The sequence below is a fragment of the Bidens hawaiensis genome, unplaced genomic scaffold, assembly GCF_021521415.1.
Source record: "Bidens hawaiensis isolate Kalapana, Puna unplaced genomic scaffold, B.hawaiensis_p1.1 tig00044667_1, whole genome shotgun sequence".
Taxonomy (NCBI): Eukaryota; Viridiplantae; Streptophyta; class Magnoliopsida; order Asterales; family Asteraceae; genus Bidens; species Bidens hawaiensis.
The window spans coordinates 8,160-22,780 of NW_027497927.1; the positions used below are offsets into that span (position 1 = coordinate 8,160).

At 35.8% G+C, this 14,621-nt stretch overlaps 1 protein-coding gene across 1 annotated transcript; it reads left to right on the plus strand.

The window, feature by feature from the left end:
• Positions 1 to 6,610: 6,610 nt before the first annotated feature.
• On the plus strand, positions 6,611 to 8,733 carry LOC143595098 (chaperone protein ClpB2, chloroplastic-like). The gene is made up of 5 exons (XM_077074226.1): positions 6,611 to 6,941; positions 7,778 to 7,996; positions 8,080 to 8,317; positions 8,393 to 8,588; positions 8,676 to 8,733. The coding sequence occupies exons 1-5, from the start codon at positions 6,684 to 6,686 to the stop codon at positions 8,731 to 8,733; spliced, it is 969 nt and encodes a 322-aa protein (XP_076930341.1). The 5' UTR covers positions 6,611 to 6,683.
• Positions 8,734 to 14,621: the final 5,888 nt, after the last annotated feature.

A 14,621-nucleotide genomic window follows, 5' to 3' on the forward strand; every position in this document is an offset into this window, starting at 1 on the left:
CATTTATATTTAAGAGCAATCTAGTCTGATTCTCACGCCGGAGGGTGGTCACAAGGAGGAACCCCCCCCCCCTTCTCAGTGACGAGCTCACGGTGTCTGTTTTGCAGGTTATCAGAAGAACCATCTTTGCCGGGTCTAACCCCTCGTGGGAAACATCTATCTAACCCCCAGGTTACCCGTAATCTGCCCGGGGTCCGATTAGTGTTTCTTCAGAACAACATATGAAAGGTTTAATCAAGTTTCTGCTTACAATCCATAGTGTAATTTAGCAGCGTCAATCTGGTTGTTCGTTTGTGGATACGTGCAACAAACATTACATACTTAAGTAAATACAAACGACTAAATGAAATGATTTGTTTGGTTACGTTTATATTATTCGGTAGATAGCGTAGAGCCTTAAAACGACTAGATGAATTTATTAGTTTGTTTGATCTGTGTCTTGTACTTGTACTCATGATGTCGTTGTGGCAAAAGAATAAGGCTCAGACATGAAATGTACATTATCTTAAGATATAAATATAATTGATGATAACAATAAATGATTTATTGGATAAATCATTAATAAGTATGTAAACAGTATGTAAACATAATTGGCCTTTTAAGTTTTGGTTTATTTAAATAGCATCAGTTAAATCTTTTAACATCTTACGGGTTTTCTCTTGAAGATGATTGGGTAACTCAGTTGTCCGTCAGTGTTCAAATGATCGCTAAAAAAAAAGTTAAAAACTTTATGTATCCTTTATATATTTTATTAGTTTCATGAACTAATCATAGAGGCATTATGAGTGAGTGTGCTTGAAAGATTTTCAGCTTTATACATATGGTGAGAAGACACAAAAAGCTAGGCATTGGTCAAAACACAAGACCCTTTGTCAATAAAAAACACAAGACGATAAAATTGTACCTAAATATAAAAATAAACAAATAGTTACAATATTGTTAACCAGAGCCTCAAGTTAAGGTTTAATATTTGTTTGATAAATGTTGTAAATATAGATGATTATAACAAAGATCAGAGAAAAATATAAACACAAAACATGATAATATGCTATAAATTGTAATATAATATATGTCGCATTTATAACATCGACATGTATTCATTATATAAATTTTTTACGACCACATAGAAACCGACAACTAAAATAATCATATCGTACCATCAATTATTCAATACCATAAAACTATATTTCACGAGATTTTTCTTGACTTCGTCTTTACTAATCTTTCTTCAACTCACTCAACCAACCAAATTGTTCGAAATAGGGTTTGGTCCAGATGGAACTTCATGAGCATCAGCTTCAAACTCAGCCCGGGTCCTTGAATCCACGACTGGTGTCGGGTTCAAATCATGGGTACTTTTGTGATGATCAAGATTCACCGAAGCAGAAGAAATCAGGGTTCTTGAGAGTGATTGCGGTGCCATGGAAACCATGATCACGAACATGAAAATCGAAACAAAGAAGAAGGATTGTAGGGAGATGTTGAAGTTAGCCATTGATCAATAGCAAATTCTTGAAATAGAAAAAGTAGATGTATAAGAAGTTCTCAAACTCACCACATATATGTTGAGATACAAACAACAAAGGTATTTATAAGGAAAATAATATAAGAGTTTGACTTTGTGACACTTGAAATTGATTGATTTTCTCACGTATATTAATTGCTTACGTTGTGAATTTATGGTTGGCATGAGCAAGCAAACTTGAATAATTAATATTGATTAATATTGTGTGTGTAACAATAATGTCATTATAATGCATATATAGCATGATGTTTCATGTTTGTTGTAACAATGATCATATTACTAAGTTCAAAGTATAAAATAATTCTTTGAAACACGCTTTGAAACACGAACATTAATTGTACCAAAAATGAACACAATTAATTACAAATTCACAATGCTAATTTTGTCAACACGCTTTACGGGTTTTAGTATTTTGTTCTTAGCACATATGATGTATTTTTACACTCAAAACATACGAATATCATAAATTTGTACATATAATTATCAACTGACGTGCATATTTGTCATTGTGACCAACATATCATGTCAACAATAGTTATATTAAATTGTAGCAAAATTGAAAATATTAAGACTTACAAAAGAATTTGAATTTTTATTAGGACTAACTTGAAAATTGAAAAGATTTTGTGTTAGTGCATTTGGAAGACAAAAGAATTGAAAATTTATATAAACATACTTATATAAAACTATTAAAATTTTATTTTTTTGGGCAAAGTTGAGTGAGTCTACCCAAAAGATTAATATTGATTTATTTTTTCCTTATATATATTAATAACTTGATGTCTTCTATAATCTTCTGAATTAAAATATCTTTGTTATTGAATATTACTTTATCATTTTTTTCGTGTCTTCCAAATGCACTAACACAAAATCCTTATTATAAATCCTTATTATAGCTTGAACCACCCTCTTTTTTTCCCGACTTCCCGCAACAAATTTACGATAATCCATAATCTAAGGTATAAAAATAATACAAGTTAGATTCTACACCATTGATCAATAATGGTTCAACTCATATCGGACTAAAAAAACATGATACAAAAATATGTTCCGCGGTTTCCAAATAGTCCCCACACATCCTACATAACCAAGAGGAAATCTTCTATGTATTTAAACTCGTTGACGGTCAAAAAAACATTTCTGTGTAGACAATACAACAACCCCTCATGTGATGTTGTGCATGAATATCAGTGTACCAATAAAGTCAATGAAATTGGCCTTGAAGGTTTGACATTTTTTAAAAATTGGAACCACTATAGTTTATTTTATGTCTTTTTAAAAAACTAACTCAATAATGTTTTCTTCATGATAAGCTAAACTGGCTAAAAGTCATATAATTCTTTAATTCATATCAAATTCACACACCTACACATATGTCCCACGAGACTTAAAACTATTATTTTATATTCATAAATCATTATATAAAATTGATTGGTCTGTATTTTAAACAATAAAAACACTATGAAGGATGGACTATTAAAGACTTAAAGCTCTAACGTCTACGTAGCAGTAACATGATGAACAAATGCAATCATGATTAGGGATGGCAACGGGGCGGTTTCGGGGCGGGGAATGCCAATCCCATACCCGCCCCGGTTTATAAAACCCATTACCAAAACCGTCTAAAAACCCGCGGGGACTAAACGGGGAATCCCCATCGGGGATTCGGGGAAAACCGCGGGTATTCGGGGAACCCGTCTAGCATAAATGGTTTTTAAACGGGCTAAATTCCCCGTGGGGATCCCCATTTAACCGTCGGGTTCACCGTTTAAAACCCGATTGTAAGAAAATGATACAAAATTACAATACAATATTAATACACAAAAAGTTCAATATCCAAACACATTACACATACAAAAGACATTATTAATACATAAAAATGTTTATTTCTCCCATCACAACGGAAATTAACTTCATGATTGATCCTTCTTACACGTCCATACCGCACCCATTCAACCATTCAAACACTTGTCACGCCGGATTGCTATGATAATCAAACATTAACATATTAATTGGAAACTATATAAGAATCAATGTTAAACCATATTAAAATGTAAACGATAAACCATATATATATGTATTACCTCAATACCATCGTCACAATCATATTCAATAGTTTGGCAATATGCCTCGGAGGTTGTTCTAGGGTTAGGGTAAATGGCCAAATGGGAAAGTAGGAAACTGGTTTTAAACGGGTATACGGGAAAATGGGTTAGGCAGCCTTATTGGGAAAATAAATAATAAATAATATATTATATATAAATATAAAAATTATATTTAATTAAACGGGTTTTAAACGGGTATACGGGGCGGGTATACGGGGCGGGTACAGGCTATACCATACCCGCCCCGAACCCGATTAACTTAAACGGGGAAAACCCGAACCCGGACCCGTCCCCGATTAAGTGTCCCCGAACCCGCCCCGTTCGGGGCGGGTTTCGGTTTTCCCCATCGGGTTTGGGTTTTTTTGCCATCCCTAATCATGATACCTTTTCATACAGTAAACACTGCACCTGAACCTATTGAAGGAAATTTTGGGAATCGCGGCTTACCAAAGTCAAGCATGCTATTTAATAATGGCAAAATCATTATAAATACCAATCTTTTAAACCATTTTAATTTTTTAATTTACAAGCATTTACACATATTTCGTACATTTGTGTCTACAATGACAAGAGCGTGGAATAAACAAACATGTTCCCGGGTTGAGTAGGAGAGGGAGGGCAATGGCATATAACTACCATAAAGAAGTGGCGTTGACAAAGACTTAGGTTCGTGTTTCTAAAGACCAAGTTAGATTATTAGTTTTTCTTCTAAATTCTTTTTGGCTCGTAAAAATAATTTGACAAGCTCAAGTGTCCAACAATTAGACAAGCTCAAGTGCTCATGTTATTCGGGAAAGAGATCTAAACTCGAATTTGACTTGTTTCGTTCGGTTTTGATCAAGGATTTGACTCTAATAAACTGAAATTCTAATTCAAGTCGAATCAATCAAATTTCGAGATTTTGGAATACAGTTTGAATGATAAACGCCCATAAATGTGACGTTGATGTAGAATAGCGAGATGATGCACGATGTTAGGAAAGTTCGGAAGAAACTCTTATCATATAATAAATACAAAATCAAATCTTATGTAATAACATGTCATAAGTATTAAACATGGATATAACTCATTTAACTACTTTATATCTCATGTCTGTAACACAGTTGTATGTTTCAAGTATGATGAGAAAAGAAGAAACCTATCTTACTAATTCTAATTATTTAATATATATGTATATATATATATATATATAATTACATAGTGTAATTTTTTCCTTAAACAAATTGGTAACATCATTACAAGTGGCGGACCCGGGATTTTTGTTCAATGGAATCCTATTTTTTCGGTGTTCAGATTTTTCAGGTCGGGTTATGACGAGAAACACAATAAAAAATCATAATAAAAAAATAAGATCATTACTCATTAGTGAATACACAAAATATGATGACACTAGAAACGTGAAGGGAAAACTAACATTACAAATTTTAAAGTTGTTTTCTACGAGTTCTTATTTTTTTTTAAAACAAACAATTACATCTTTGACCGAAACGTTGCAAGAAGTTCTCTTTCAATATAACAAATGCAAACATCGTTCATATAATAATCACACGACAACAAATAATACATATCCATTAATTTAACAAAAATTGTAATCATTTGTTGTCACTTTATTGTAATCGTTTTGAGTTTAATAAGAAATGATATAACGATTAAATAAAAAAATAATTTTTACCCTTATTGTAGAATAACACATATCCATTAAATTAACAAAAACTAAAAATAGAAGTGATAAAAAAAAGTCTTATGAATATAATGATTTAACAATACAATAAGTAAAGTTCTTCCATTCACTTGGTGGTGTTAATTGGTATTTAAATTAACATTGCAAGTTTGCAACAGACCCATACAAATGTAGAAGCTCAAGACTTACAGTAGTAAGTAGTAGGTAAGGATGATTGAACCCACGACCTAGCAGCTGTAAAACGGGAAAGTTACCACCACAGCAAAGTTAACATCAATAGTATGGGTTTCATCTACTAATTATCACGTGGTCCATGGAAATAAATATATCACATCTAGTAAGCTTTTATACGCCCTGCTTGCGGTACGCACATATAATGTATATATGTGTGAACCTTCGGGTGAGCAAAAGTGAAATTGCACTAATTTTGACGTTATTTTATTAATCTCGTGAAAATAACGTTTAAAATGGCGGAAGGTTAATCAGGCATCATGTGGTAGCGTTGATAGCCAAAAGACAAGGGTACATACACCAATCAACCTGTCCCGAGGATTGAGTGCTATGCGTCTTATCAGGGCCGTCCCCCATAATACAAAAAAAACTTGGGGCCCGGGACATGAAAAATAAAAGGCCTTAAAATGCAAAGTCAAAAACTCTTATATATTTTAGACAAATGTGATAATAATAATAATAATAATAATAATAATAATAATTAAAAAAAAAATAATTTTAGTAAAATGATCTAACTAAAACACTTAAAAAGATCCGGTGCTCCCCAAGCATTTTTTAAATGATCCATGATCTCTAAAACATCGTTCTAAATAATAATAATCGTCAATCTGTTAAGTCTTTCTTGAAACATTATTGATCGCCCGCTACCCTAAAAACATATGTATATTCACATTTTTCTCTAGTTGGGCTTACTTAACTCTTCTTCTATTTTACTATTTTTACATTTTTTACTAAAGAATAAATATTTTGCTTTAAGGGGATAATATCTTAAATAAAATAAATTAACATAAAAAGTCTAATGAATTAACTAATGGTATACTAATTAATAGAATTAATTAATCAATAGTAAAAACACATATACCTAAAAACTCACACACTGTTTGGTAGAGGGAATTGAGGGGTGAGAAATGGAATTGGAAAGAATTCTCATGTTTGTTTATGAAAGAAGGAGGTGAGAAATGGAAATAAACCATTTCCATTTCTCTGATTTTGTTTCTCTAACAAAAGCGGAGAATTGGATTTCTCGACGTTCATTTCTCCCATTTTCCTCCTTTACCGTATTCTCACTCAATCTCTCTATCTACACACTTTAATTATTCTTCCATTCATTCACCAGATTCATTCATTCACACTACTACATATGGCGTCATTTTCCGGCGTTGGACTCCTCCACCTTCCGCCGTCATCCGTTTGCTCCGATAAAACGGCGTCGTTTGCTCAGCCGTCAGTCTCCGTCAACTCGTTTGCTAAACCTACACGAATTACTCTACGCTCGTTCAAATTGAAGAGTAGTAGGTGTAACGAGGCTTTGTTGCGAGCTGGTACTGGTGGTATATTTGGCGGCAAGAGGTATCGATCGTCGTTTGTTGTTCGGTGTGATGCTTCGTCCAATGGCAGGGTAATATATTATTATTATTATACTGTTTTGCTGTTAATTGTTAATTGAATCGATGATTAGGATTGATTGGATTAAGGATATTATGTGGAGTTTAGCATAGTTAGGGAATTAGGGACTAATTAATAGTTGAATGAATGATAGAAACTGAATTTGACTTCCTTAAGACTATAATTAGGACTGGAAATGAACTGTTCGTGAATTGTTTTACGGGAAGTTTGTTTCGTTTAATGAATGAAGGAGCATGGACAAGGAATTTCGTTTGATTCATTAAACGAACGAGCATGAACAGAGCCATGTTTATTCAATTGTGTTTGTGAACATTTGAGAAGGTGTTAGTTTACGTCCGTTTTTTTGTTAATGTTTCTTTGTTTATGTTTGTTCATTAAAGGGTTTATATAGTTTTCATGACTTGTCTAGTCTTACCATATAAATTTAAGCAAAATTATTAACTATGAAACACAATTATATTTGAGTATTATGCGATAAGTTTATATGTAAATTAACATATGAATATGAATGTTAAGAAAAACACCAACACAAACTTGATAGCCAGACCGAACAGTTGTCATTGATCATTCTCAGTTAGCCAAATCAAAAAAATTTTATGTCTGTTCATTTGTGTTCGTGAATGAACGAACATGAGCTAAAAGTTTCGTTCGGTTAGGTGTTCGTGGATTATTTGCTTGCCCAATAAAAGCTTAATGGGACGGGCATGACCAAGACCTTTTTCAGTTTTTTACAGCCTTAAGTATAATGTATATTTAATAGAATAGGTAGATGGATAGTTGATATTTTCCATGATATACTTATTGACAATGGGACAATTGTATTCACAGATTACTCAACAAGTATTCACAGAGATGGCATGGCAAGCAATTGTGTCTTCTCCTGAAGTTGCAAAGGAGAACAAGCATCAGATTGTGGAGACTGAGCATTTAATGAAAGCTCTGCTGGAACAGAAGAACGGGCTAGCTCGCAGGATATTCTCCAAGGCTGGTGTGGATAATACACGCCTCCTAGAAGCCACTGATAAGTTCATTCAGCGCCAACCAAAGGTGATAGATACGGCGTTCTGTATTAATAATTATATGACACTTAAGCTGTTGCATGCTCTCACCTTGGTTACTTTATATGGCAGGTTATTAGTGAGTCAGCAGGCTCAGTGTTAGGGCGAGATTTGGAAGGCCTGATGCAGAGAGCTAGGGATTACAAGAAAGAGTATGGTGACTCATTTGTTTCTGTTGAGCATCTGGTGCTTGGTTTTGTGCAAGATAACCGATTTGGGAAACAATTGTTCAAGGAGTTTCAAATCTCATTGAAAACGTTAAAGAATGCAATAGAATCAATCAGAGGAAAGCAAACAGTAATAGACCAGGGTACATACAGTTTATTCATGTTTGATCATATGTTCTTGTTAATCCAAGTGATCCTAATATGTTTTTGAACTTCAGATCCTGAAGGGAAGTATGAATCATTAGAGAAGTATGGTAAAGATTTAACTGCCATGGCTAGAGAAGGAAAGCTTGACCCTGTTATTGGAAGAGATGATGAAATACGCAGATGCATCCAGATTCTCTCAAGAAGAACCAAGAACAATCCTGTGCTCATTGGTGAACCAGGTGTTGGAAAGACTGCAATTTCTGAAGGGTAAGTTACTAAGATAATACCTTTTTGTAAAACCACAAGAAGCCAATGAAGACTTGAAGCCTTAATTTACTCTACTGCATTTGACAGGCTAGCTCAGAGGATAGTGCAAGGTGATGTGCCTCAAAGCAGCTCATTTGATTGGTAAAGATGTGGATCTAGGACGTTCTTTTCTTGCATTGACAATAGAAGAGAAAATTGAGATGGTCGAGTTGTATACCGATGGTTCAATGGGATAGTTGTGTATGGTTGAAGTATGTTTTGTATGTGAATTGGTTTTAACTATGGTTGATGTTTTTTGCTTAAAAACTATGTTTTGTATGTGAATTGGTTTGATCAATGCATATTTTGGTTGGAATTTATGCATCTTTTTATATGTTTTTTATTTTTTAATAAATATTTGTTATGAAAAAAATACTTGTGCTAATGATAAAGTTGATATAATTCTCTGTTTATTTCCTATGTACCAAGCAAGAGAAATGATTCTCAGCTATATTTCTCTACTGAAATCTCTGTACTACCAAACAGAACAGTCAATTCTCATTCTCCAGACCAATTCCCTTTCTCTGCAATTTCATTTCTCTATTCCATTTCTCTACAATTCCATTCTCTGTACCAAACACCCCCTAAAAGCACATGGGGAAGCGGCGTTTGATTGACCAATCCGATTATTATTATTTATTATTAATGTTAATTTTAATTGTAAATTGATGAGAAGTGATGGGCCTGGTCCAAAAAAAAAACACTCATATATATAACTATATGTCTTTTACCTATGGGCCCTTAGGAGGAGTGGGCCTTGGGCTTGAGCCCTCCTTGCCCTCCTCTTGGGCCGGGCCTGCGTCTTATGTCCAAGGCTTGATGCAAAGCTGCTATTGAGCCGGGGGTCTCACCGGAAGCGGCCTCTCTTTTCTTACGGGGTAGAGGTAAGGCTGTCTACATCTTACCCTTCTCGAAACCTACCATAACTTTGCTATTGGTGGGATATACTGAGTACGATGATGATGATGATGATGACATGTAGTAAAATTTTAATGAATATTGGTGTCCCGGGACCTCAATCCACATCATGTGGGTCCGCCCCTGATCATTACCTAGTTTGTTTAAAAAGTCTACCCGAACCACACGTTTGATCGACGGGATACTTGTAAAATTCTTGTTTTTCTAATTTAAATTCTTTTTTATATCAATCAAACGTATGAATATCTATCTCATGATGTATTTAGATTCTTTACTGATATATAAGTGATGTATTTGTGTTGTTAACGATACTTAAACCCACACTATAAGTTCACTTACGTAAAAGTAACAAAGTGTGATTAATATTACTTCTATAAAAGTTCTAGCTTTACTAACTAGGTGATAGTTGATTTGTGTAATCCAACTCTAACCAGCAAGTAGTAGTATACGTCACATACTAATTATTAGGAATATGAATTTACGTCACGATACAAACTTAACATGAAATTTATGGAATTGAGTTTAGACTAAAGGGGTTAGGGTTGAATCCATAGACACGGATACACTGGTTGACCTATTTTACCAATTTTATTTTTAGTTTTTTACAAAATTTATTTTATGGATTAAATTAAAACTATTTGGATATTCTTTATGAAAAAAGTTTAAGAGTTTTAAGAATTAGTAGTCATAGTTTAATAAGAAATAAAAATACTATGTAAATTAATATGTAAAGAAAAGTATATTAGGTTAAATAGGTCATGTTTGTGACATGATTTTCTGGTCCACATCACATTCAGGTATGTGCAAATTTTTAGGCTCATGTTGGGTCAACCTGTTAACCCGCAAACACGATTCATTTAGCAACACTATTATTTATATTCGCTCTTACTGTATCAATCATACAATTTTATTATCTAATTGTATTGAAAAGCAAAGATATATGAACATTACCTTTGTGTCTTTTGGGCAACCTTTGTGCCTTTGGGGTTCTCTTGGTGCCTTTTGAGCAACCTTTATGCGTTTTGGAGAACTTTTGTATATTTTGGGCTACCTTTGTGCTTTTTCGTCCATTTGTGCCTTTTAGGATACCTTTGTGCCTTTTAGGCTATCTTTGTGCGTTTTGGGTTACCTTTGTGCATTTTGGGCTACCTTTGTGCGTTTTAGGCTATCTTTGTGCCTTTTGAGCTACCTTTGTGCATTTTGGGCTATATTTGTGCCTTTTGGCTACATTTGTGCGTTTTGGGCAACCTTTGTGCCTTTCGGGCTACCTTAGTGCGTTTGGGCTATTTTTGTGCGTTTGGGCAACTTTTGTGCCTTTTGGGCTCCCTTGGTGTCTTTTGGGCAACCTTGGTGCCTTTTAGGCTAGCTTATTGCGTCTGGGCTACCTTAGTGCGTTTTAGGCTATTGGGTCAGGCTGTCAACCCGCAAACATGACTCGTTTAGAAACACTACTAATTATATTTGCTCTTACTATATCAGTCATACAATTTTTTTATCTAACTGTATTTAATAGTATAGATATATGAACATTTAGTGTTCTTGAAGTAAGAAGTTTTCTCTCAAACTTTTCCTTCAACAATAGTGTGAAATTGATGGTTAACACTTAACAAAGGTTTAGATTATCTTATTTAAGCCTTGTTTGCTTTTTTTTTATGATTGTTTTATTTTAAGAAGTCTTGTATACCATTCACTTTTAGTTACATATTTTGTGTATGGAGTGTGTATTTCAGGTTTAATAGAATTATTATATAAATTGAATAGATTTGTCTAATATTAATTATCAAATCTCAAAGTATGAGATACACTTATAACATCTATTAAGGGGGAGGGGGAGGGGGGGGGGGGGGGATGAATGAAAATCGGATTTGTGGGAAATAATATCTTTTTGCATGGTTATTCCAATAGTGTAACGAATTAATTGAATAGAATTATTCAAATTTTGATACTATAAAATTTTAAAACCATATTCGAATTCGATACAAAGTTCGATTACTTAATCGAATTTGAATATGACATTCAAATTCGAATTAAATTTTAAGTTCTTTGAATATGGTTGGATTCGGATATACATATTTTGTTAAAAATGACAAATTTGATAATTACCACTAGTTTTATTTTTCTATATTTTTTGAACAGTAACTTCTTTTAATTATTTTAATCATTGTTATTTATGAGACTTGAATTTATCTCTCTTTCTCATACTCAGGTGTTTAAAGGCTTTGGCTTACCAATTGACCGCTACTAGTTTTATTTAAATCAAACAATAGTAGGCTAGTAGAATAAACATAAGCGGGCCAAACTTTATTGGGCCATAGACAGAGTACCTCAAGTCTCAAGATCAACAAATATGGGTTGCCTCTCCATCCATGATCCATATTTCCTCTCTTCACATGACCAATATGAATACTTTTGAATCATGATGGCCTTTTATTTTGTTTCATTTACATGAAGTTGCGTCCCTTTTACATTGAACCGTTTAAAAAGCTCGTGGCTCATTTGAACTTTACTCAAAATCGGCTCGTTTATAATCATAAGCTAAGCTAGCTTGATTGTTGGCTCATTCATCTGGCTCGTTTAAGTCAAGTTTAAAACTTTAATGTTTACAAGTTATAACTCAATACCATTTATAAAGAGACACACGCAATACGGTCTATGAGCCTATTTGAGACTACCATAATATTAATAGTTATTCGAGGAAAAAAAAACCCTACAAATATGTAAAGAAAACTCAACATCTCATTGTTCAAACAAAGAGGACGAACCACTTTTATTAAATTTGACCAATTACCCATCGGTCCCATCCTACCAAACTAAACATTCTTTCACCTAATATATCATAGATGAAATTGGTCCTCACATGTCAAATCATATGTTTAAAAAGGCAATCACACTTTATGAAACAAAAATTAATATAAGAGTAATGGTATTTTGAAAAAAGGTGTAGATCACAGGATGCAGAGATAAAATTGAACACTTGTTTTCTTCTTATAAACATAATGAAACATTATTGAAGAAACACTAAGTGACCCCGGGCAGATTACGGATAATCTGGGGGTTAAGCAGATGTTTCCCACGAGGGTTAGGTCCGACAGAGATGGTTATTCTGATGACCTGCAAAACAGACACCGTGAGCCGTCACTGAGAAGGGGGGGGGGGGTTCCTCCTTGTGACCACCCTCCGGCGTGAGAATCAGACTAGATTGCTCTGAATATAAGTGTATATAAAGATATTGCTAGAGAAGATAAGATGATGATACCGTTCCAAGGTGTTGGAGTATTTATAGCCGAAGGTAGGTTTTCAAGCAGGTACAGCCAGCTGTATAATATTCCTTTTCTACCAACTGTGGGCTACGCACGTGCCATGCTGGTGGCTGGTGGGTAGGCAGCGGCTGATAGTGACATGGCTGGCTGTTGGAAAAGGAATATTCCTTTTCTACCAACTGTGGGCTACGCACGTGCCATGTCACTATCAGCCGCTGCCTACCCACCAGCCACCAGCATGGCACGTGCGTAGCCCACAGTTGGTAGAAAAGGAATATTATACAGCTGGCTGTACCTGCTTGGAAACCTACATTCGGCTATAAATACTCCAACACTTTGGAACGGTATCATCATCTTATCTTCTCTAGCAATCTCTTTATATACACTTATATTCAGAGCAATCTAGTCTGATTCTCACGCCGGAGGGTGGTCACAAGGAGGAACCCCCCCTTCTCAGTGACGAGCTCACGGTGTCTGTTTTGCAGGTCATCAGAATAACCATCTCTGCCGGACCTAACCCTCGTGGGAAACATCTACTTAACCCCCAGATTATCCGTAATCTGCCCGGGGTCACTTAGTGTTTCTTCATTGGCGCCATCCGTGCATAAAAGCTAGAACTAATTTTCTCAGTTTTTTCAAAACCTCTGAAAAGATGGTTAACGTTACTCCGGTCCCAAGGCCAGTGAGTGACCAAGAAACCTCGGTAACCACAACCCCAGCTATTGGGGGGAACACCGGCGGTTACACAAATTTTACGAACACTACCCCGGTTACCCAAGCCGGGGCAAGTGCAGTAAACAATCTTTCACTGGGATTCACCGATGCCCAGTTGGAGAAACAGACGAGGCTCCCCCGCCAAACACTCGATCAAGTTAAGGCGTGGGCCGAAGCACGTCAGAAGGAATTCCAATCTGAGTTGGATGAACCCTTGCGTTCACTCCAACAGGCTGACGAATTCGGAAGCACTCGACAACAGCTCAACATGAGCAGTGAGTGCGAGTACTCGGACGATGATCGGGAGGAATCCGACACCGACGCAAACCCTCGCCATAGGGCGAAAGGGAAGCGTAAGGAAACGGACTTCCAACCAAGAAGGAATTTCGGAGAAACCTTCAAACCAAGGAAGGCGGGGGGAAACCCACGTGACTTCTCCAAAACCTTTAGACCAACTGCTGCAAATGCGGGAACATCCAAGTTTGCAAGGGACATTGCGGAAGCAATCGCCCCGAGAAGTGCCAAACAGATGTCCAACATCGGCACTTATGATTGTATATCCGACCCAGATGATCACTTGAACAGATTCATAGCGGGGACAACCGTCAGCAATTGGACGGAACCCACGTGGTGTTATATGTTCCAGATGACGCTGGTTGGAGCGGCCAGGGCGTGGTTTGATCGTTTACCGGTCCACCACATCTATGATTGGGCGGACTTTCAACACAAGTTCAGCCAACACTTCAGTCAACAGAGGAAATATACTAAAGAGCAGTGGACGATCCTCAACTGCGTTAGAGAGGAGGATGAATCTTTACTAGACTTCATCACTCGCTTCAACTCCAAAAAGCTGAGTCTGGGCACAATAAGCGAAGATCTTGTTCGCGCCGCTTTCATCCAGGGCGCCGAATACCCAGAGCTTATCCGCACGTTGACGGGTAAGGACGGCATGCCATCCACATGGGATGCCATCATGACGGCGGCCAAGCGCTTTGCCGAAACGGAGAAGCAACTGGGTAGGGATCTTCCCCAGAATACACACCTCTACACGCAGAGGACTAGAGAAAACAACGTCTGGACCGCCCGGCAAAACAAAAAGAGG